This window comes from Taurulus bubalis, assembly GCF_910589615.1.
Source record: "Taurulus bubalis genome assembly, chromosome: 7".
Taxonomy (NCBI): Eukaryota; Metazoa; Chordata; class Actinopteri; order Perciformes; family Cottidae; genus Taurulus; species Taurulus bubalis.
The window spans coordinates 12,801,004-12,826,736 of record NC_136595.1 but is presented as its reverse complement, the minus strand read 5'-3'; the positions used below and the strand labels follow the sequence as shown (position 1 = coordinate 12,826,736).

Genomic DNA, 25,733 nt, shown 5'->3' with positions numbered 1-25,733 from the left:
TTACAAAGAGGCCGGTTTCTTTTCTTTTTCTTTTTTTCTGTCAAACACACACCCATACACACACACACACACACACACATGTTCAGGGTTACATACCTGCGGTGTGACGGCCAGAGACCGGAGCCTGGTCTTTTGGCGCTGAGTAACTGCATGGCAGGAACTGGGTTGTTGAAGAGGTGGCAGAAGCAGAACATGGCACAAACCAAAACACAAGAGGGAGCCCGGACATCCTAAAAACACACAGCAAAGGAGACTCTGAGACACTTCAAGAAAAGCTGGGTAATCATTATTTTCTAAAGCTTTGCTAATATACCTTTTGGTTTAGTCTGCCAAGCATGTTAACCCTTGCACTGCTACCATTTACATCTTAGCATTGCAGCAATGACAGTGGGAACATGTATAGATCAAGCCACACAACACAGTTGGTGAATTCTTGCTGTAGATCTTCAATGTCATCCTGCTATAAGAAGAACTCTTAAAGTAGCCAAGAAGCTACTGTACCTAGCTTTCTACTAAGTCACAGCTTAAGAAAGTTCATTTGTGAGTTTATGGAAATGTCTGATGATGAAACCATGTGCCCAAACAGGACAACATGTTATGTAACGGTAGTCAAGATTTTTGCACACTGAATGAATTCACTGTCATATATTTACTCGGTTTATTTCAGGTTACAGGAAGACAAAAGCATTCTTGTGATCCAAAGCAGAGAAAACATTTTGTTTCGAAAGTAACCGTTTGATGGAGGTTATGCAAGACGGAGCAATTTGCCAAGCCACAGCAAAACCACAGTGACTTGGCAATAACATGCTCCACCGTGTACAGTGTGGCTGTCACTGAATTAGAAAAGACAGAAAGTCCTGTTTCACTGAATACTTCAGTAGTAGTGATTGTATTGCAATACATGTGTATTTAGGGTTTTAGCTGTGTTTAAATATGCATGACATTATCAAATATTTAAAGGGCCAGTGTGTAGAATCAAGAGGTAGCGTATCTAGCGGTGAGGTTTGCAGTTTGTCCAACCAACAGAAATTTCTCCCGTGCCTTTCATATACCTTGCACGTGCCAAGCATGTCGACAACTACGGTGGCCAACGCAAACATACTACTGGGCTACTTTAGAAACATAGCAGTCTAGATATAAACTGCTTATTCTTAAGTCACAAAAAGACAACTATTCTGGTTTTCTGGTGAGTAACACTAAAAAAAAACTAAAAAAACATACTTATTAATATGTACGATTTCTGCCAATTGATCCCCAAAATGCTACACACTGGCCCTTTAATGTGTACGCAAAGGCATACTAAAAGTGCAAATAGTTGCTGAGGAAACCATGTTAATTATATATATTTATAAAATTATTATTATTATTAATAATAATAATGTTGTTGTTTTTTCGAACTCAGGCATACAATAAGAGACTCAAAAGTCCATATTTTTAAATGCCGTGCAGAGACTCAAAACATGAGTGTATTCAAAATAAAACACAACTCCATGGGATGTATTGTGGGATAATAATCAAAACTGGTCTCTATACATTAAAAGTGTCTTCACTTCATAGTAAACTAAATTAAACATGGCCCTGCACGTGGTTAGAAGTGCAAAAGCAAGGACAATTTATATGAGACATTCAATCAAAAAGAAATGGAGGATAAGAATGAATATGATGAGCGTCTCCTTACCGAGCAGGTGATGACACACACATTTTTGGGATTCTGTTTTAGCCAGTTGTGCATGTTCTTACACACAGCAAACAGGTTGTGGAGGCTGGGAGCCTGGCGAGAAGGCCAATTACACTCGGAAACCTGGAAATTAGTTGGTGCAAGAAATAAGAGACAAAGGAGGAATGAGTAAAACAGAAATTGACACAGAAACAGACATATCCAGACATATAAAGAAGCAGAGAAGAGGCAGAGAGAAAGGGGAACAAGCAGAAATAGAGGAAATCAAAATAGTCAGGAAGGGAGGAGAAAGGAGAGGTTGAGGTCAGCAAAGACCCTGCATTGGCAGAGCAACACACCACGCCTGTTGCCATATTAAGTAATCTGCTAGAGATACAGCAACTTCCTCAAGCAGACAGGGGGTCGTCTTAACTCCACAGCTCAACTCTTCAGCTTTCTTGGATGTTTCTACCAGAGGGGGCAGTGTTTTCCTCTCACTTGAAACCAAATCCAGCTGTGCAAAAGTGCTGCATGACAAAGACTACATGCTGAGATAGTCATAACCATAAAGATGGAATAAAATAGAATAGATGGAGCAATCAGATTCAAATCTTTTTGAAATTATAACTTAGCTGGAAAATTTGGGTTGGTGAACCATACATTAGATCTTTCATTGAGAGATATATCGGGTCACAAGTGATTATTGCTGTGGTGGAGCATGTAAAAGATGCATGTTGAATCACTGCTGTGTTGCATCTGTTGAAGATTAAAGAGTGTTATGTATACTAAAACACACACCCTGATGTTGCTATATTAGTCAACACCATCACCAAAAGCCATTTCAGCTCACGGTTTATCCCAAAAAACAGTTAACTGGATGAAGATTTGTTGAACGCTATAATAAAATCACGAAGGCTTTCTTTCAAGTGAGAGGATAGTACTATATGGTATTTTCTGACTCAACATTGAGGAGTAGAGTCAATGTTGAGTCAAGAGTCCTGATGTTGTCTGTCTCAATCAAACCTCTCAACTATGAGTTGCTCATACGTCTGAACCCACTGAGAACACCTAATTCTACAGCTCTTCCAAGGTCTCAGCCGCCACATGTACTTATGGTTTTTCTTCTGTTCTCTGTATGGTGACCTCCCAACTAGTGAAACACTCTATATGTGAGCATTAACAAATAGTTGCCAAATTACATATTAAGCAGACACAAAGCAACATTGTAAGTCGTTTTAAATTGTGTTTCTGGCCACCTGATGAATATAAATAAAGTCAGATATTACCTTTCCGTTTAGTTTTCATTTTGGTCTCAACCAACTCCTGTGGGAAATATCTGTCTCTTTAGCTACTAAATGCTCCACTGTTCAAACAGCCTGCTGTTTGGTGTTGGACAGGTAGGGTACAGCGGGTTTATCTGAGCTTCATCAGGGCATCTAAGAAAAGCCACAACATTGATGAAAGAAGTGAGAGTGAACCAAAACTAATGTTACAGGCTGTAAAACCAAAGCAATATGAAAAATGCTAAAATGCTCTGGATAGGTGTTGGGTATTGCACAGTTGGGTGACACTTCTCTGTGCGTTTGTCACTACTTTGCTTGACGCCATGCTCTCCAGTGGGAAAACAATGACTTATTGTATCTTACATGACAGAGGAGTGGGAAATTATCGCCCCAATTAGGGGAAATTAGAGGTTTCTCTCTGGGGGTTCCCGTAGTTTATGAGCAGATGGATCACAGGCAAACCAAAAATAGAGCCATCAAACTAGAAATAAGTCCTCATATCTCACTGTAGTGAAAATGGTGCACAAACAAATACATCTGTAAGAGCTTAATCTGTAGCTTCATGAGACAGTATCACACTCACCCTGTTGGAGAATTTGGCGCCGCGGTAGTTACGCTGCGATAGATTGAAGACAGTGTAGTGGTCGGCATGGCGACTGTCGAGGAAGGAGCGAATGTCCTCGACATGGTTCTGGCAGCCAATCTGGACTGACTCCGCTGGGTAGGTCATCACTGAAAATAAATACATCATTCAGCTGCTGGATGTTTAGAAGAGTTGCATGCACTGTTGGTGCAGATGTTTACACAATACACTGTATGAGCTCATGGCAGCCTCCTCCATCTTTTATCTGTCTTTACAATTATTCCGCAGTAAGTGAATTTACATTTTAAATGTGAGGAGTAGGTCTATATTCATGCATGATCGTTAGCCGCTGCACACATTATGAGTTCGAAGCCCTCGGGTGACAAAGGTCCAGCTGACTATGTTCTCTAAAGGAATGACTGCTGCTCCACACTCATGCGCATGTGAAGCTGGAAGCAATGTGGGAATGAAAGATGAGCACAGAGGTTGTCTGTTCATCTGAATGTGTTCATGAATGCGTTAATATAGTCTCTAAGGATCATACATGAACCCTTGTTCTCCTGTATTATGCAGATAAAACACACTTTCACCTTCTCATCTGCTAGGTTTTCTACATTGTTCTATTTTCCTAATCACCTTCTTACTATTGGGCTCTTGCATGAACACTATTTTCAGCCTCGTATTTTCTTGCACCAATTGGGACTTAGAAACATTTGGATATCCATAATATGACAGATGTTGGGTTGTTTGGTCACCATCAATCAAATCTAATCAGACCAACCCAACACAGTCCTAAATCAAACTGATTATGTATTTGTGTGTTAAATTCTTCCTAAATAATAGCCAAACAAACGTTTGTACTTTGATTGTTGCTTATTTAGTCATTGGTGATGTTATAGATAGAAAATCACTTGATTGATTGATATAAGTGTTTAAAATGCAGTTTTTCAAATTGTGAGTAAATTATTTCTGGAGACAACATTAGAGTGCATCTACACACACATGCACACAAAGTCCAGCAGCTACAACCAAACGTGTTTACCTATGATCCGAGAAGTGATGTAGGCAATATCCAGCTCCCCTTTAGTGTACCTGTAACCAGGAAAGATTTGTTTAAGAATATTTTTCTTTCCATGCAATTCTCGTGACACAGAGAAAAGTAAAATAGAATTACTATGAAAAGCTATGACGACCTTCAGCAATATTTCAACCACAGCGGATGTGATTGAGTGCACTTACACCCTGATAAATCCTTGAAATGTGCACAGTATTTGTGAAAGCAAATCCCCCTTGCTCTGTGTTGTATTACAGGTGTTATCCAGGAGGCACGTGTATTGATGATTCAGACAATGCAAGCAGTTAGACAGGAGACTCAAAAGATGCCCTGTTCTTGAAAAATATCAAATCATTAAAAAGAGGAGATCAATGCATGACCAGCATCCAAAAGGTTGATCCATCTGCCTCCAGCTGTCAGTGCACCAGGCTGCATGTCATACATATCTGAGTAATTAGACTCAGCAGGCTTTAGAGCAGAAGCTTCCGTGTGTCTGGCTTTGGGGAAGTTGTCTTTTTCAGGCTCACCACACTAGGCTGATCTGTCCAGGATCAAAGGAATATTATATGTGAATTCTTCAATTGAGCATCACTGCCTTTCACTGCTAAATTTAGCTATTCAATATGGAGTTTTTTTCCAAACTGTGATAGCAGCTGGGGTGCACACACACAAGTAATCAACTACGCACCATGAAAGTGAAGGAAAACAGTGCATATGAAACACTATGAAGCAGGTGCAGAGTGGAGTGTAATTTGTTCTAACGGACTCACTAAACTGCGTATGTTTTGTATTTAAAGAGTCATTTATAAAAATGTGTTTACCCAACAGCGGCACACGGTTCGACAGGACTGCAGTTATCATGCACAACACATTAGTAGGCTAATGTGCATCCGATTGAGTTGACTTGTGTCCGATAGTGAAAATCCCCCAAGCAGGGCTGATCTGTGCCGATCCCCTCTGTGTGGTCATGGAGGAGCGCCATATGGCCCTGATGCAATCCTTGACCTGATTACGTAATGCAGTGCTACTCAACTAGTCTGCTTTTGAGCGAGAGCACACTCAGTGTGTCTTGGGATTTTATTAATTTTACATCATCATATATGTCAATTCAAAAAAGAAGAAAGAAAACATGTATTTGTTGTGTGACATATACATTTGCTAATGAAACAGACAAACAAACAAAGTTAAATCCATCAGAGCTGTTGCCTCTGTAAGCCCTCCATAATGAAGTAATTGGACCACAGTTCAGGTTTCTATTTTCATCCAATTCTGTGAGTTTATCCCTGAGTGAAAATGCAGACTGCAGGTTTCATAGTGTCATGAAAGGTGAATATCTGTATTCCTGGATACTATTTAAGCCAGTATTTGTCACTTTTCTTTACCTTATTTAGGTTGCTAGAGCACATATTTTTTATTACCTTAGAGTCAAAATAGAGTAATGTTTGAAATACATACAAAAAAAATTAAACCATTTTATCTTGTCCTCTGATTTTGTCCAGGAAATATATTCCACAAATCCCTGCTTTTCTCTTGAAATAGCTTGTTGGTTATTAAAGGAGGGAAGCAGGTCAGGTGTCAGGTTTAAATGGCCATGGCCAGTAGACATAGAATATGCAAATGAGCAGTCACTTTGACACTTTGCTTCTTTCTGCTCATCGAGTTTGCCAATAAAAAAGCTGTCTGAGGCTTCAAACAGCAGTAGTTAATAATGTTGCTAACTGTTATGTACTTTGCTGTTGCATATGTGTAAATTTACTGGCACAAGAGAAAATGCAACTTATTTGATAGTCTGTATGAATTTACTTGTTACTGCGCAAAAAGAGCCTACATTTGGTTAAACTCTCTTGTTTATGGAATCTCATTTTGATCTCATTTTGAATCACTATGATTCAATGTGTTCTCCAATACTGTTTTCACAGTTTCGTTATTGCTTTCAGTCCAGCTTCTGTCTTTCACCTTTATTGAAAGTGTGTTTAGCTCGCAGTATAGCAGTGTAACTGCACGCACAGAGAGGGCAGAAGAGTGACAACAAACACACACACACACACATATGATACCCACCAGCACCAACACCACAGTGCCTGTTGTTTATATTTCCTACTGGAAAGTAAACATCAGGAGCACAAAAGCCATTTTAGGCTTCGTTACAGTCATGGAGAGGTGCTCAGTGACTATATACACTCACACACACACACTCACTCACTCGGGCAAGATCCTGATGGATATTAGATTTGGGTTTTCTACATTCCCTCCATGCTTCTCTCCAAAATGTTATTCTTTACAGCCTATTCGTCTTTTTTAACAGCATTGTTTTATGTACATCAAAATGTATATTTTACAGTTGAGAATGGCAACCAATTAAAAACTAACAGAAAGGCACTGATCATAAAATGTTTGCATTGAAACCCACTAACCCCAGGGTCTGACACAGAGGACACTACACTGGACTTTTTGCAAATAGTGACGGAAAAAATGTGTGTGGTGGAGAAATAATTTCAGAGAGACAAAGAGAGATACCAACAGAGTGTTTGTGTTGATGAAACGGAGACAGATGAGAAATAAAAATAAGACAGAGACAGATGAATGTGTGTCTGGCGGGAGAGGGTGGAGGCTGAGGACACTGGGCCTCACCAAACCAGATCAGCCATCCAGACGGATCTGGACCATTGCCATTGAGTTTCTCACAGACGGAGGAATACACAGATGAGTGTTACTGACAGATTAGTTTCCCTGCAAAAATTCTCTTCGGCCAGGTAAACATCCAAGCAGGCTGCGTTGAATAATTCAGCAGCAGCCTTTGGCCTGGAATATAAATGAGAGGCGAAGAGGAACAAATGAGGTTGGAGTGTTAAAAGAAGGTCTTGTTAACAACTGAGCTTGCAGAGTTTTGCCTTGTATCAAGCAAGCTCAGAGGAAGTGATACTGAAGTCTGTAGAAATGGTCTGTTTAAGATGCACAAGCGCCACCTCTGGCAGAAAGTATAGAAAACCTTCAAGCTTAAAAAAAGAATGTATTATATATCAAATCAGATCATTGTGTAATCAAGACCAACTTCTCAATGGTGTAAACAAATATTACGAAAGATTTCTTGAAACTAAAATAGAAACCAGGCACCCACAAAATAATACCTGATCGTAAAGATAGTTTAAAAAAAAAGTTCAAAAAACTTTGCTGCTGTAATCCTGTAGATTTCGCCACTGCGGGACTAATACAGGATTATCTTATTTTATCTTAAAACATAGAATAAAAAAGGTTTTGGAGATATTACTCTCCTGCTTCTTTATGGCTGACTCAAACCTGCATTCATTTTATATTTTTGCTCACTTTGGAGAAGCGCAAAAAGCTAAAAACACAACATTGACAACACTTTACTTATGACGTTTATAAGGGGAGCAGTTGTTTATTTACACATTCAACAGCATACAGTAAAGCGGCATTATTATATATATAGAGTCCACCTGATGAAGTCTGATGTCTGTTTAGCTCTGTTTTGACCTCCATGGAAAATAGCTGCCTCTTTAGCGGTTAGATGCTCCACTAAGTTCACCAGCTGGTTGCTAACTGTGCTGACTGCTGTTTGGTGCTGAGCAGGATGTGCAGTGGTTTGAAACAAGGTTGATGAGCAGTGAGGGGATTCAAAAACAGTAAAGTTGTGAACTGTAAAATAGAACCCTAAAAAAAGAGGAGTTACCTTAAAACAGGTTTAATTATCTAAAGCAGAGGTGTCCAAACTACGGCCCGCGGGCCGCAGTTGGCCCGTTTTTGGCCCATTTTGTATTGGCCCGCAGCAAATTAAAAAAAATATAATGGAGAAAAAGTGAAGCAAATGGCAGCTAGCAGGAACTTATCGTATTTTTGACGTCCGAACAAAACACGAGAAAATGCCAGACGAGCAGCTACGAGGTCGCTCAACTCACAGGAAACCTTCTCAGACGCGACTTCATAACACAGAGCCTCACTAAAGTCGCAGGAATAATGTGCCCGGAAAAGATGCCGGAAATCAACAACGTGAGCAAGTCCAGAAACACAAAGACTTGTCAGCTAACTTAAAGCATCAGGTGTCACATAAAGCTCATGCTTTTGATTTTTACCCGATTGCGTGTGAGAGCGCCGCAGAAACCACAGACGCCGCTCAGCTGTTAATGCTTTTGCGGGGAGTTGGCGATAACTTTTGCATAACTTTTTGTTGTGCATGTTGCACAACAACGGGGAAGGACATGTTTGAAACTGTGTCAGATTCACCACAGAGAAGCTTTCCTGACTGATGTTAAAGCTGAATACGGGGACCTACTCTCTCATCCTGAGGTGCGCTGGCTTAGTCGCGGCTCCGCGCTGCAGCGGTTTTATTCCCAGAAATTGACCAGTTTTTGAAAGAGAAGGACCGACCTCTTCATGAGCTGAGTGACCCTCTATGGTTGGCAAACTTCGCATTTCTAGTTGATATTACTCATCATCTCAACACACTGAACAAGAGCCTGCAAGGCAAAGAGAAGGTCGTACCACAACTTTACGCACACATGAAAGCATTCTGTGCGAAGCTCCCTCTCTTTGAGACACAACTGCGTAACTACGTTCAGTCAGCGCTTCCAAGATTTTACTGCATTGAGAAATAAATCAAGCTGTTCTCGACTCCCTTCCTGATGGATACCGAAGAAGTGGAAGAGAGTCTGCAATTAGCGCTGATGTAAATGCAGTGTGATGATTCTCTGAAGAATCAGCATCAGCTTCTCTCCCTACCTGACTTCTACCAAGTCTTGGAAAATGCCAAGTTTCCTCTGATGCGACGTCACGCTAAATTAATGCGTCTGTTGGGTTCAACATACACATGTGAGCAAATATTTTCTCTGTTAACACTGAACAAAAGCCGACTGAGAATCAAAATGGCCGATAGCCACGTCTGTGATGTCCTTCACATCTCAACCACCAAACTTACTCCTGACCTGCCAGCATCCTTCAGTCCACAGTGCAGCATATTACACAGTATTCCTGTGTTAATGAGCCCAATTACTTAATAAAAGTAATCAATTCAAGTTGATAACATTTTATAACAAACGTTAGTTGATTTGTTAACAACCCCAATAACTTATTTGCACAACTAGCCATACCCATCCCCTTGTTTTTCACCCTGTATAGAGCTGGTTTTGAGAATGAGTTGCCAACCCTTTTTGTAACAAAATAAATGAGAATATGTGCATGTATATATATATATATATATATATATATATATATATATATATATATATATATATATATATATATATATATATATATATATATATATATATATATATATATAAATAAATAATTGACCTCATTTGATTCATTTTGCGATATACCTCACCTCTAGTGAGTGGCCCAGACTTTCGTATATTTTTCTGTTTGTGGCCCTCAGTGAAAAAAGTTTGGACACTTGAGATAAAATAGACTAAATATAAGTATATATCACGACTTCCTTGAATGGATGTTGTGATTAATATATTTTAGACAATAGACAAAAGAGGCAAAGTGCTTTTTAGAGGAGAAAGATTTACGGAGACACAAAGAGACATGTCGGCCAAGTTTAGTGTTAATGATTTTGGGACAAAAATTAAAATAAGTAAGATGATACCATCAGTGAAAGAGGGAGAGCGAGAGAGAAAGCAGTCTCCTTTGTGGGTGATAGAGATCAGCGGAGCTCTCAAGAATACATCATTAGATCATGCAGCTTGTTATCAAATCCCTCTAATTAACTGTTGACTTTGTCTCCAAGTTTTATGGAGCAAAACAGGGAAACTACCAATGACAGTCAATGGGCAGGACCCAGATAATCTATATAATCCCGTCAGTATGCTTGGAACGGCTCTGTAGATCTACTATATTGTCTGTTGTATAGCTCAGTTCACAAGATGTTTATTTATTTATGAAGGCAATAAACCATATAGTGCAGGCTATATTCTTGGAAAATCACTTGTGTTGTCACAGTCATCTTTTCTGTCCTTCCATCTCTAAATACAGCTATTAAATGCTGTGCATACAACAGCACTCTCCAGTCAACATCCAGTGTGTCGGATCACAGCGGGATAGTTTATGTTGACACTAGTCATAGCATCATCAAAGAAACCTATCTAAGCAGTTTTAAAGAGTCATGCACTAAACCGTGGCATATTATTGTACCTCTGCCAAGCTACCTTTCCTTTCCGAAGGCTTTTAGCCCGATGACACGGTAGCCACCACCCCATTATCCCAACCACCCACTCACATATAGGGCCCAAATGAAATGAATCCTTCAGTATCAGCAGTGCACTGGCCATTTGGCACAATGAACTGCCATATTAATAATTCAGCCAGGACAGGAGACGGCAAAGAGAGGAGAGGAGATGAAGGAAAGGTGGAGCTGATATGAGGCCTAGCGAGGCAGCCTAAAAACACCCGGGGAAACGACATGGACAGAGTGGGAGTTTGCCAAGATGTGAGCAGCTTTGATCGTTGTGTCTCTGCTCCTCTAGTAGAGAAACAACGTTCAAAGTTGCTGAGTCAATAGTGAGAGAGGAGCTGTGTGTGTTTTTGACAATACAGAGGCCCCTTTGTGCTGCCCTGTGCAGATGCCTGTGCACAAACACACTGGGACGACCGAGCCGTGCCAGACTCTGCTGCCTCCCTCTTTTCTTCCTCCATCTACACTGCTCTGTTTCTCCTCTAAAGCTGTTGGACACTTACATTACGTTGTAATTAGTCACTGAAACAACATTCAATTGATCAAAGTAGTCATTACATTTGATATTTATTAGATGAACATGTCCAAAATCCAACTGTGTGACCAGGTCTGTGCAGTGTGTGGTGCAGCACGACCACTTTACTTTATAAACTGCTTCAAATTCTATAATATTCTACAATAACAAAAATGTCACACTGTGGCTAAGTGTTTATATCAGACTACACCACATCACTATTAAGCATTTCAGATGCAATGAATGAAAATGGTATTCAACAATGTAAATAGAAAAAAACAGATGACATGTCATCAATGTTTAGAAAAATGTATCCATAGCTGGCCATAGCACTATCACAAAAGAAACTAAGAAGAGGAGGAGAATGTGTGACTTTGGGTGAAATGTGTTTTTCACCAGTAAAATTATACCTCACCAGTGTATGCTGATCAAATTGACTTTGGTTTCAGTTTGGGTTGTAAATGTGTTTTGTAACAGCTGTCACATAATGGGATTGGGGTCACAGAAGCACCTTATTGGCATTTCTCTTACATTTGTAAATGGATAAGCCCTCAATTGCACAGTGATTTTGCTCATCAATACATACAATATTTGATATGAACTTGTCCCAACCACTATCATCTACCTAAAATCAGCACTTCTGTACCATACTTTCTAACCCAAATTGCAGGTAATAGCACTTGCACCAGCAGCAGGCAACGAGGCAACGTCAACCTGTGTCGTTTGTCCTTTAAGATTGCCCTGATTCATTTTGAAAGGTGAGGGTGAAAGGACTGAGATCGTGAATCAGATTGTATTCCTCTGAAGAAAGAAAGGGAATAGGGATGCAGAAAGGAAAGAACACAATAGTACAGTACATCATGTGTACGAATGCAGCGCTAACTTACGTGGAGACCTGATGCATGACCTTGGTGGACGTGTCTTTCAGCGTGTCCTTCAAGTTGTCCTTGAAGTTGCTGAAGAACTTCCCAGCGCCTCCCTTCACCATGTCCAACAGTCCTCCGCCAGAGTTGGCATCCACATCTGGGGACAGAGGACCATTAGCCAATAAGAATCCAGAGAGAAACAAAATATACATGTACACAGCAGACACACTAAGGAAGCTCACAGGAATTTATGCATGTCTTTCAAGGATCTATACATTACTTTATAAATAAACATGATCCTTCAATTACAAACAGCGCTTGCGGTCCGCGTCAACGCGACGCGTAGTTAGGATTTTTTGGAGGTGCACGTCAGGCTACGGCGTAGGGGTCTGCGTCGACGGCGTAGCTACGCCGTTGACCTGACGGAGAACCATAAACTAGGCTTAACTACGCGTCGCGTTGACGCAGACCGCAAGCGCTGTGATTGGTCCGCTCAGAACGTAATTTCCGGCAGTTGCTTTTTCCCAGCCTCGACCGGTTGAGTGGTCGTACAGACCACCTCCGCAAACGTCTTCTCTGTCGCCTGCGCTTAAACATTTGCAATATAAGCATTTGCTCTTCAATATTGATGAGCTCCAACTTTAATGCAGCCGCTCCAACTTGGTCGCCATTGTTTACTGTGACCGGAATTCGGCTATAACCCCTGAAACCACACAGACACACAGACACACCCCACTGGCGGCATGGCGGTTAATTGCAGGCAACGCGTTCCCTCGACGCAGAACTTCGAATGCTCAACGACGGCGTCACGTCGACGGCGTACCTACGCCGTCGACGTGACGGAGAACCAAAAACTAGGCTTTAGGATTTTTTGGAGGTGCGCGTCAGGCTACGGCGTAGAGGTCTGCGTCGACGGCGTAGCTACGGCGTAGGTACGCCGTCGACCTGACGGAGAACCATAAACTAGGCTTTACAATATTAATTTACTCTCCTGTCTGGCGCCCAATGCCTACCTGTAATGATTGAAAGGGAAACCTACGCTACAAGTGTCAGAACAGACTTAAGTGTCATATCCTAGTCAGCAACCCTTTGGTGATTAGAGATTTTCTCTCCCTCCCTGTCATATATGATACACATAGCAACACAGTGGCATAAATAATGTGCATCTTGGCATTGCTGACAAATCAACAGACATTAAACAGGAATCTTTGGGTTGGGCTTTGAGCGTTTAGTTGTAAACAGGTGTTGGCTTCAATGGGGTTTGGGTTTGGTTATTCTCTAATATTATCAAGTAAGCAGTCTTGATTGTCCGTTTGTGTAAAAACAGGATACTTTGTGCCAAAAAGGAAAAAATAAAGAGCGTAGTCTGTGTGTTGCATTAGCTTGTAAACTAAACCCTGCTTTATGATCAATGTATTTGTGCTCTGGCTCTATTCCACACAGTAACTGTGCTTGCTTTCTTTCATTTACTTTGTGTTATGACTGACAGCGGGAAGGTCCGCATTGTGTCATGACTCTATAAAATGACACTGATGAAGGTCACAAGCAGGCTGATCTGGTTTTAGTCTTACAATAACGTTGTTCTAGTGTTGCAGGACTTTTTACCTCTCCTGTATATCAAACTGTTCCATTTTTCTACATGTGTCATGTTGTATACACTTTCAACAAACTATATTTGCATCATAAATTTTAAGGAGGAAACGCATGCAATCCATGCCCACCATAGTGTCTCTTTAGCATACTTTTTAGCTACATTGATAATGTGTGTAGGCCTCATTGATCACCCTAAACCCTTAATGCACAACGATAAATAAAGCAAAATCTAATTATTCAGAAGACGGCTTCTTCATTGTCATAACATTATGACCGTGTATCTGTGACACCTGTTCTACTGTATTACTCTTTGAAATGTCCAAATTCAGATGGGAAAGAAGTTGTGAGTGGAAAATACCAGGTATGTTCATCCAGCCATTAGTAAGAGGTCAAGTTGAGCATGCCATCATGGTGAGGCAAATGGTTCATTATGTTGAGACGGTATAGTGTTATCAGCTGGTAGTTGGTTGCAATTTGTCAGATGTTATAGCCACTAAAAACATAACTTAAGAGCCATTTGCTTTATGCTGCTGGGCTATATTATGTGCGGACCTATTAGGTATATTATGTGCCACATCCAGATTAGCTGTTCTTCAGAGTGAGAAAGACATTCTGTGTATCCAAAGTGAAATTACCAAAATATAATGTTGGGTTAATCTTGTGTTTCCTGGATGTGAGTGAATTCCAGGTACAGGTATCCAGTCCCAGTCCATGCTATACAAAGTATCTCCTCACATGATGATGTTACACTCATTGTCAAGTTTTTTACCTATCAAAATCGTCTGCAATTGATGGCATTTGTGGTTCAATTGAGGGGCATGCTTTTGATTGACTTAAACAGCAAACGTACACACACTTACTCACAAAGATATTACAAACTCTGTCTCTGAGGAAATTTGCAATCATAAACACTAACTATTTTTAAACTCTTTCACTACTTAAGTCTGATCCCTCCTTTTCCTAACTCTTTACCCGTCTGGATTTCTCTCTTTCTTCTGATTCTTGACTAAATTAATTTAGAGTTTTCATCTCTGACTGCACAGGCCTGACATATATGACAGGGATCTATTTTCTCTGAAAAATAAAGTTCCTGCTTGAACACATAAAGCATCTGATCCACAGAAAGTTTCAGAACTCAGATGTAAATTTGGCTGCAATAAGAATGTGTGTGCGCGCGTGCATCATTTCATTGTTTTGTATCTTAGTAAGAAATAAAAAAGAAGATAATAGAAAGAAATCCATGTTCTTTGTTTTCTAATGCCTAACTCTGACTGAATTTACCTTCTTAATTATTTAATTTGTTGATTGCATCCAGGGCTAATGTCATACAATCACAATTTAACCTTAATTTGCCATGAGTTAGATTAGTAGATCAATATCACTCTCATGTCTGTACACTAATATGAAACTACAGCCAGCAGCTGTTTAATTAGCTACTTAAAACGGTATCTCTTGTTTGTTTCATCTATACACAAATGTAGGGATAGTCTGAAAGCTTATTTAGTTGTCTTTGGACAGCGGCAGGCTCCCTGCTTCCACTGGTTCCAGTCTTAATGCTAAGCTAAGCTAACCATTTGCTGACTATAGTTTCATGATTGGTGGTCTCAATCTTCTCATGTAACTCTGAAGGAAGAGAGCAAGCATATTTCTCTAAATGTGGAACTATTGAGCATGTCTATGCTGAGGAATACAAACTGAAATGCTTCCCTTGCATTTGGGCTGTAAGTTTTGGTTTATTTTTATACCTCCTTACTATGCAAATATCCTAGAGAGCATGGCAGAATGTATTAGGAAAACTCTGCCTTGAAATCAAGAGCTACGTGAGCTTGACCTGGATCAGCCAATCATGTTCAGATACCTGCAAAGGTAAATAAGTATCTGTTATGATGAAGGAACAAACGTGCTTTAAATAAATCTCACTACCGAGAGTGCAAAAAAGCTCACCCCTACTCAACGGCCTCCTATCGCTTTCACAGGAGAGAGGGAGAGAGAGAGAGGGAGAGAGAGAGAGAGAGAGAGAGAGAGAGAGAGAGAGAGAGAGAGAGAGAGAGAGAGAGATCAGTGGGCTGTCTGACTTTGTCTCCCTCCTCCTACAGCCCCAAACATTTCTCCCTCAATATCCAGCTTGGTGTGAATGACACAGATGGAAGCATGCACACAACAATAAAGCTTGATAAGCAAACGCACTGCGCTGCACCCGCATGTCAGGGCTACTACACTGTCCCGATCCGCTTTGTGTCCTGGACCCAAATGACTGCGGCTTCCACCCGGGACTCTAATCTGCTTAATTATAGATGCTGCTGGTGAGACAATGATTAACCATCTACAGCTTAACCAAAGGAGAATCCCAACGCTTTGAATGGAAAGCAAGCTCTTGCAGGCTGCTAACCCCATGACACATTAGTAAAAGATGTGTCAAGCTGCAGGTGCAAGCTGATCATTTTGTATAAAGGTCTGAAATTTAAGGTCTTAATTACCTTTCTTTACCTAAAATGCTTGGCCTAGTTTTAAACTATGGAGAGGCAAACGTGCCTGGATTGACCTTGGATCCTTCAGCAAAACTATGTTCCTTCCTGTAAGCATTCTTCAAAATAGATTGTGAAACTTAAACATTAGAATTTGCAAAACGGGGGACTTAATTAGCCTTTAGGTTGAGAAATGAGCATTGCTGGAGATCACGCTGAAGGTTGATGTTGCTCTTAGTACCCTATTAGAATATAAGATTGGGATAATAGGCAACAATTGGTAATGCTTGTCTTTAACAATGAGTATTGTATAATATAGTAACAGGCTATGGATCCTGAGTTGTACTCCTCTTTGGACAAGCAAAGTCTGTAGATGTTAGCAGTGTTTACATGGACATTTAGAAAGTTCGTATAAAGTCTGGACCAGTGGCTTGCTTTTTAGTGACCCCTTCCTTGTAAGACCTACTCAAAGATTAAATATGTCCATGAGTTGTGAGATTGTTTTATTATTATTAGCATCACACATAAATACTGTTTCCTGCAATCCTGTTGTCAAAGCCATGGATTTGAACCGTGTTTAATAAGTGGCCTCTATTTGATCATCTCTAAACAATATTGAATATTTAGGTTTGTATATTTATTTATCATCCAACTGGGTCTACTATGACATGTCATCTGCTCTTATGTCTTCCATGTGTCATTTCCCATCCTGAGTATAAATACTGTATTACAACGTGAATGAATACCTTTGCTCGCTACATTTCTGCTTTGCCTCTATTTTAAGTTGTATCTATTTCTCTGCATATCTGTTAGCTTGTCTATGAGCCTATCATCCAGATGGATGTGTGTGCAGACTGGTGAGCCAGTTACAGTGACGAACCTTGCTAATACAGACACCAGGGGGAGGCTCTGATACCGGTTCCATCGGCTAACGCAGCAGCAGCAAAGAACCAAGCCACTCGCAGTAAGAGAGAGCGGGTCATCAGCAGAATAGAGGGCCCTCAGCATTACCAGATAGATCAATGCACGCGTCTCCCTTCTTCTACAGTGCCAACCCGTATACCCCTCAGAATCAAGCTAGTTGGTGAATGGCACAGATGGATACATAGACACACACAGGCAGAGACAGGCACATACGTACATGAAAGAGACCATCCGCGAGGTCATGCAGACCAGACAGACATCTGACACCTCCTCCTCCACCCTCCCTATCAACACCAACCTCAATCCCCTTTCCTCATTGACCCTTCTCATCCAGCTTCTTTTGTTTCACTCAAATGTCAAACCTTGTAGGGCTGGCTGACTCCACAGAGCCATGCAGTGAGCCTCTACAGCCTTTAACTTCAAACGCCCAAAGTAACAGACGTTCCTATTAGACGTTCCTAGCCTGCACTTATTTCAAATTATTGGTGTTATGATGCAATATTAGCAGTTACAGTTGTAGTAGTGCTAATTGTACTGGACTGTTGTCATTTGTGCTGGGTACAGGGCTTTAAGATTTTTTTTCCAAAGAACACTGATGCAAAAAGTGATTAAGCACAAACACTTGTTCACATGTGAAACATTTAAATAGGTTATGGAGTTGAAGCTGAGAGATGACAAAAAAGGCTTGTAGCATATATTTTCTTCCTACTATCTATTTCGTTAAAATAAATTAAAATAAAAATATTATTTGAAACTATAGAAGTTCATATTGTGCTGATAATGATTTAGTTGTGTATTTATATTTGATAAATAGTGGCATCTCATAATCCTTTTTTGGATGGGCCAAGCCATGATACAGAAATACAAACTAAGTAGTAAATAGGAGTTACAGTTATAATAGTAGCAATGGTCTAAATAGTAATCGTGACTTTATTCTTCTCAAGACACTCTTTTACAGATTAAAGAATTGATCTCAATAACGAATGAGGTGTCAAAACAAATTAGCTATTATCTCTGAATTCAATAAGTCGTGTAGGTGATTTACCATCAGATGAATGATTTTAGTTTGAATTGGATACATTAGGTTTATAATCCATCTTATGCGGCCAATTGACTTAACTTCTGAACTCGGAGTATTTTGTGCTGCTTCTTCTGACTAAAACTGAAGCAGGATTTATTCCCTTTTATTCTTTTAACTGCTGACATATGAGATTCATGAGGCACATTTAAAGCCCATATTAAAAAGTGAATAGACAATGAAATGTGGTTATTATGGTATATGTATATCACTGACCACATGACTGTAAAATTAGTTTGGGTACATAGTATTTTATGTATTTTAATACGTTATGGACACTAGAATAGAGTATGATGTGCTAATAAACATGTGCATATTATCGAAAAGAAAATGAGACATTCATACAGAGATATTTTGAGACTTTACACATAAGATGTAAATCAAAATATAGTCTGAACTGTATGTTAAATGCATTACTGATCACCTTATGAGAAGATGTCCAAGACTTAGCACTTCATGTAAGAACAACACATACAATGCAGATGATTTTAGAAAGTTTACACAAAACCAACCATGGCTTAATCTGTTCTGCAAACAATAGCCCAATCTAGACATGTAGGGTTGGGTCTGGGAGTCACTATAAGCCCTACAGGAGGTTCCAGGAGGTGCACATAGCATCTCTATATACGTTCACTATTGTTAGCCATTGTGTTGCCCACTGCTAAACCCACCGGGACAGTTACAGGCCACGTTAATGCTGCGTAACGTAATCACATGTTACCCAAGCAGTCTCCACGTCATCCCCCTCCGTGTTCCCGGAGGCGGTGAGGACGCTTACCTGAGCTGTCCATGGTGCTGCAGTCCTCCTCTCTCAGCGGGCCTGCCTTCGGTCCGAGGGTGGCCGCTATGGAGTCTGCGAGTGCGCCGCCGCCGCCGCTGCTGCTGCTCCCTCTGCCGACGCTGAAGCTATCTCCGCCGCTATCGACCAACTGCAAAGATTCATAGCCATCGTAAATAGTCTTTTTCTTGTAGGCCCCCAGCAAGCTCATTACCGAAGCGCACAAGAAAAAAATAAAGACAAAAGAAGCTCCAAATACGCAGGCTACGCTGCGCCGTCAACGCCACAGCCGCCGCTGCTGCTACTGGTGCTGCTGGGTGCACCACATGTCCGAGCAGGAGAGGACGACCCTCCTTTCTCCTCTGTTTTCTGGGGAGAGAAATATTTTGCCGGTCTGTCTCTCTCTCTCTCGCTTTCCCCCTCTCTCTCTCCCCCTCTCTCTCTCCCTCTCACTCTCGCTCGCTCTCTCAGCTGCACCGCATTTTACTACGACGCTTCTTGCTGCTGCTTGCTGTCGCTGTAGTCCACCCCAACTCACAATCCTCATGTTATTGCTGCATCTCTTATTCACATACTAAAATCAGTAGCTGTGGGTAGGCCAATAAGCTCCTCTTTTCCGAACTATTTTCATGTCAAGAAAATACAAAAATAAGCTTCTATCAAAAATACATGAGGATATCATAAAGTAAAAAAAGATCACCTATTGAGCACCACAACACAATGTTATGCGAATATCATAATTATAGCAATATTAAGCCTCCTGAAATAGTTCAACATATTGAAACCGTATAATATTATTATTCTCTTTGGTCGTGAAGCCAAGATGTTCATATGTAATGTCAAAATGTATGAAAAGTATGTAGTTTCTATTTGGGGTGGATTTTCCCTTGACTGGCTTTCAAGGCTTCTATCCAATTATGAGTCCTATATGGGATGGTAGATGGCACTCCACCCTGCATCCTTGTTTCCACACTATCAGCTGCATTAATTACGACATTTGAGAAATTGAGTAGGCTTTGACAATTATTTTCATTATCAATTGATCTGCCAATTAAGCTATTTTCTTGATTAATTGAAATATTACAGAATCAATGTCCCAGAGTTCTTTAAATTTCTCATTTTATCCATCAAAAACGATATTCAATTTACACTGACATAACCGACAAGCAGAAACAACTTACTGGTATCAGCAAATATTTTATGTTTTAGCTTTAAAAGTGACTCAAATGATTGATCAGATATCCAAATAGTTGCCCAAGTAACTGCTCTACTTAAATGCAAGACAGATGCAGATGATGTCTGCTGTTACCATGACTGTAGTCTGCATGGTAAAAAGACACGTGATAATGGTTTAAACTGTGCTAAAAAGTAAAAAAATATATCAGTATCTAAAATAACATAACAAATATGTCCTAATGTAGAAAGTGAGAAATAAAATACATATTTAGTTTTTATACGATCTGTTTTCTTTAGTATAAATAAGGAGCATATGGTCAAAATTAGGAGTCTGGGCCCATAAAAGAGCTAATTTCTTATTTGGTACCTCTGTCTTGTCATAATAAAAGATCAAATGAGAGGAGGCGTGTAGTCAGCATCGCATGACAACAGCACCACGCTTTATAAGAACAAGGAAACTCCCTCTGTCGAGGGGAATTTTCTCGGTACTCGACTAATAGCTGCTGAATATTAACACACTCTTTGTAATATCATTTAAAAGGCAAAATATTTGTAATTTTAGCTCTAAATTTGTCTTTCAAGCCCCAATTTCTTTGCGTAATGACACTGGATCCATGAAGGACAGCACATTGATGGCATGCTTCCCTCCTTGGCCTTGTCCCCTGGCAACAGAAACCCTGCATGGTTCTGCAAAGAGGACATGAGCCTGGGAAACTCTTTTAGGAGAGCAGACGGGAGCTCAAAGCACAACGAGAACGGAATGTCCAAAAGGGAGGAACGATACCCCCACCATCACCGGACACGACGTGCTGCTGCTCCATTGTTGGCCTGGAGCTTCCTGTCTCAACTGTCAACCCATGTTTACCCCTTGATGTCCTTCTGCGAGTGACTGTTTAGGATGCAGCAAGCAGGTGTGCTGAGGACGTCACAATCTCTGCCGTGATCAAAGGTTTACACACAAAGACAAGTCCAAACCCAATAAAATCCCTAAATAGAACTGAAACAATTCATTGTTTGATCCATGGATAGAAAATCTACACTTTAGTTATTTTATCAATAATTTCAGTCATCTTTTAAGCAAAAATGCTAAATGGTCCCTTGTTCCTGCTTCTGAAATGTGAATATTTGTTGCTTATCTTTGTCATGTATCATATTAAACTGAATATCTTTTGGATTTTGGACTGTTGGTCAGACAAAACAAGCAACGTACATATGTCACAATCAATTCTGGGAAACTATTATGGGCATATTTCACTGCTTTTTAGACGTTTTGTTAACAAAGATTCATTCATTTAGAACATAATCAGCAGAAATCATTCATAAAAAAATGCTAAAACCCTGACAGAAAATATTTTAAAACCTGTATCTTCCAACTTGAACAGCATTGCAAACTTTGCATGAACGCGTTCATGGAGTTTTATTCTGGCCTTTATGTCTCTTATTCCAAATGTATTAACAATATTTAGAGGCATTGTATTGTGGATCCATCTTAACCCATATGTGTGGGGCAACCAAGCTGGTACAGCGCTTGTAGTGGTATTAGACACGCTGTCGGAGGTAAGACAGGTTTTCAATGCCCTCACAAATCTGCTTCTCACACTCTTTGAGTTTAGAGAAATGATGCCAGTTGAGGTATTCATTTACATCCCTCTTATAATATATATTTTTAAAGCCTTCAGATGCAATGCTAAGTGACGTATTAGCTGTTTTATGGCATTTCTGTGAACCTGACTGTGGCCTCGTATATCTCCTCATTGGTTTTTACCATCACTCTCAAGGATACATTGAAGATTAATGATTACCCCTTTAACAGTTAAAGTAGAATCCAGGAATCTGCTGGATCAGTTTTAGGGCTCAATTGACAAGACCGATGATGGACTTGAATCTGTGAGACTTTGAATCTTCTAATCCAAGGAGTCTGGTTCTGTGTGGTTAAAAACTAAAACATAAAATATGATAAAAGAGGTATTGGCTGCTATGTGTCTTCATAGAGGAACAATGGTGTCCATGTGGCCCTGCTTTGCTTCAAATACTGAGCTGGCAGGCGGCCTACTCTCAGGACAGAAAACTGAAGGATAACAGTTTTCATCAGCACTATTTATCCTGTTAAAATGTCGCGGAGCACCACACAGATTCTCTACTGGTTACTTATTTACATACTCTAGGTCACTCATAAAAAGGCTTAAACCCCTCATACACCTGCTCTTTTAAAGCCACTATAAACAGACACATTACAGATAGAATAATATTTTAATTTAATGATGAAATGTTATGCTTTGAAGACTAAATGAAATGAAAAATACATCGCCCAAATGTAATCCTGTGTTGATCAGTACATTTGCCATACTGGTACAGTTTTGAGGTAATTGTACTTTAAGGGAGTATTTCAATGTGTTGCTACTTTGTGCTACATTACAATTCAAAGTTAAATATTGTAGCCTACTTTTTATTCCACTTCATTTATTTGATAATTATAGTTGATTGATTAGATTAAAATTACTAATACAAAATAGAATCATGAAATAACTCATGATGTATTATCATTCGGCTAATCATTCGGGGGTGGGGGGGGGGGGGATTTACAAGCTTCCCAGGTGTATGAAAAGTTATTAAAATGGTATCCACATTTACCAGCTAAAACATTAAACTGATGCACACATTAGTGTATCAATAATTATAATCCAATTCTACCATTATTGTCACAGTTCCGCTTCCCTTCGCTCCTGCCACTCGCTCTCACTCACCTAATCAGCTATTCAGTGCACCTGTTAGTCACACCCACCTAATCAGCTCAATCACTCTCACCTGCCCTGGCATCTGCTGCACTTACTCCAAACCCCCGCCACCCAGCTGTGGAGTCTGACTGAGGAGTTCTACTGAGTGGGTCTCTCCATGTGCCCAGATCCGAGACAGTTTGCCTGTTGTAATCTCTGCCTGGAATAAAGCTTTGCACAACTGTTGGGTCCTTACCAAACCTATGTATATGTTGATGCCAATTTTCTGTACCTGGACCTTTTGTGGATAGTTGGACTCAGATACTTTGTTTTCGTTATGGCAATGATGATAGAGATGATGTGTTTTTGTAGGCTACCCCCAAAAGTTGAAGCATGAATACAATTGTCAGAAGTAAAAAGTGAACGTTGTACTATAAGTTAACTACACCATGGTCACATGAGTGAGTATACACAATGAAGCTGGCCAGTCCACAAGGCGGACTTGGCCTGATGATGTTTCACCACTTGTTAGCAACTGCCTTTTTTTTTAAAGAAACTTAAAAGCTTAAAAATTCCGAAAAGCGGCATCTACTGACGTATATCTTAGACCAAAATGTTGAAAACTCTTAACCTTGTGTTAACCAAATAACTTATTTCAGGCATCCAAACAAAAACCCATTGGCTTCTTTCAGATGAGGGAAACGGAGGTGCAAAAAGGCTAACTCATTTCCGTGTGTATTATGAATTTCACAAGCTATTTTCACATTTACACTTCAAGTTGTAGGTCTCATTCCTTAAGCTCTGTAATATTCTACTTTTTGAGAAAAAAAATAATAATTTAAGAATAAAAAAAAAGATGATAGTCATTTAGGTGAATAGGGGGACTAAATGACCAATGATCAGAGCATGAAAGCACACGTAGCCTTGGTAAGCTGCTCACGTAACGTGCGTGATGCGAGCGGTGACGTGACGTATTAGAGAAAACAAGAGGAGCTGTCCGCGCAATATAGAGCCTGAGATGATGAAGATGGTGATTCTGATGATACTGATAATCAAGATACAAGCGATATTGACCACGTTCAAATGCCCATAATACCGATGAGACTATATTTTGAAGAAGAAGAAAAAACGTGTATATATATATATATATATATATATATATATATATATATATATATATATATATATATATATATATATATATATATATATGAGCACATGTCCTCTTTAAATAGATTTGCGACAGGGTGCTGGTGCCTTTTCACTGATGTCCTGAAACGTCGTTTGCTTACCGACATCAACAGATATCAAAGCGGCAGACCCGTCACTGTTAAATCAATCATCAATCTATTACTTTACTAAAAGGATAAAGCAAGAGTAAGCAATTGCTCTCATACAGAAAAATGAAAAACAAAATTACTCATTACACCTGCTGAACAAAAATAATCCAACTGATGTCATTCATCATGCTCGTGTGCGCATCAAACCACAACGAGGCCCTGCGTTTGATTTTAGATAATGATGTCCCCCTGAAGTGAAGAAAATGGAGTAACCTATTTACAAAACAAGTGCATGGTGTTGATGCTAAAACCTCTGTCCACCGAGCGGAGAACCAACATGCAGGAGGGGGGGCGGGGGGGTTCCAGAGTCAGCCTGATATTATGTAACATCCACACACAGATGATCCCTCGTTTCTTCCCTGGTTAGAGATGTAGGCTACGAGCCACATCTCTTTAATCGCATCAAATGAACAGAAACAGACGACTTTACCTTTTAGAGAGCTTTCTTTCATTTAATTCTTTCCCGGGAACGCCGCCTTGTGCCGTGGTGGAGATGCGCTTTAAAACCCGGGCTCCGCAAACAGGCACCGACCTTTGATTTGTCATTCGCTGCCAGTCAAAGGTTAACGCGTAAAACGTCCTGTGAGACCCACTACTGTCCTGCAAGGATCACTCGGTATCTCCCAGTCAACCTGTCGGTGAATTGACAGAGGCAGCATCAGCTGGGTTACGGCATCATCATCACATTTTGGCATTGGAGGCACGAACAGAGTCCAGCGATGGCGATTGGTAGATCTGTAAGTGATGTGGATGAGCGTAAACGAGGAAGTGCAAGGTAGAGTGGATGTTCATGAGTCTGTACACTAGAAACTGCGCCGCTCAGCGAGCTGTGCTTGAGCTGTCAGTGAGGTGATGCAGCCTGGTAAAACCTGGGCTGGACCTCAGAAACTGACTGCATTGACGAGGACGAATCCCACTGTTTGGTGAATGTGCTGCAGACTGGAGATATCTTAAGCCTACTCAAACAAAAAAGAGAAAAGGAACTATTCAAGAGGAACTATAGGAACTATTAGAATTTATAATATAATACCGGTGACACAAAACGACAGAGCACAATTTCAAACAGCAGAGGTCCCTATAACAGCACTGATCACAAGGAGTTAAAGAAAAACTGAAATGCAACACCAACTATGCTGCATTGCATTGTTTGGACACACAAAGACGTGCTCTGAATCTGCATCATGGGCAATGCATGCACAGCTACAGCGCTGCACCCTCTGCCAAAAGTAAACGCAGCAGAGGAAACGAATCCGTGACAGTGGAGCACAAGTTGCACCCAAGCTCTAATGCACATGTGGTGTATTTACAGGTCTGAGAGGATTAGGCACCAGAAGAGGAGATATAAACAGTATTCTATACACTCATGCATGTGTGTATGTTTGTCAGTAGCCTATACGTGTAATAAATATCCACCATAGTTTGTGTGTTACGTGCAAGTTAGCACACCCTCCTCCTGCTGCTTCCTGTTTTTCTCACATGATATAAAAGATCAAGAAGCAAAGAAGGGAGGAGCAA

The 25,733-nt window shown here is 40.3% G+C and overlaps 1 protein-coding gene across 1 annotated transcript in view; it reads right to left on the bottom strand.

The window, feature by feature from the left end:
* Positions 1 to 19,199, bottom strand: part of dnajc6 (DnaJ (Hsp40) homolog, subfamily C, member 6) — a gene marked incomplete at both ends in the record, with an annotated part of 30,094 nt that extends 10,895 nt beyond the window's left edge. The window contains 6 exons of the mRNA XM_079221345.1: positions 97 to 230; positions 1,679 to 1,801; positions 3,524 to 3,672; positions 4,566 to 4,615; positions 12,172 to 12,307; positions 18,989 to 19,199. Coding sequence (XP_079077471.1) covers positions 97 to 230; positions 1,679 to 1,801; positions 3,524 to 3,672; positions 4,566 to 4,615; positions 12,172 to 12,307; positions 18,989 to 19,199 — 803 coding nt within the window. The remainder of the gene's footprint in view (positions 1 to 96; positions 231 to 1,678; positions 1,802 to 3,523; positions 3,673 to 4,565; positions 4,616 to 12,171; positions 12,308 to 18,988) is intronic.
* Between the last annotated feature and the right edge of the window lie 6,534 nt (positions 19,200 to 25,733).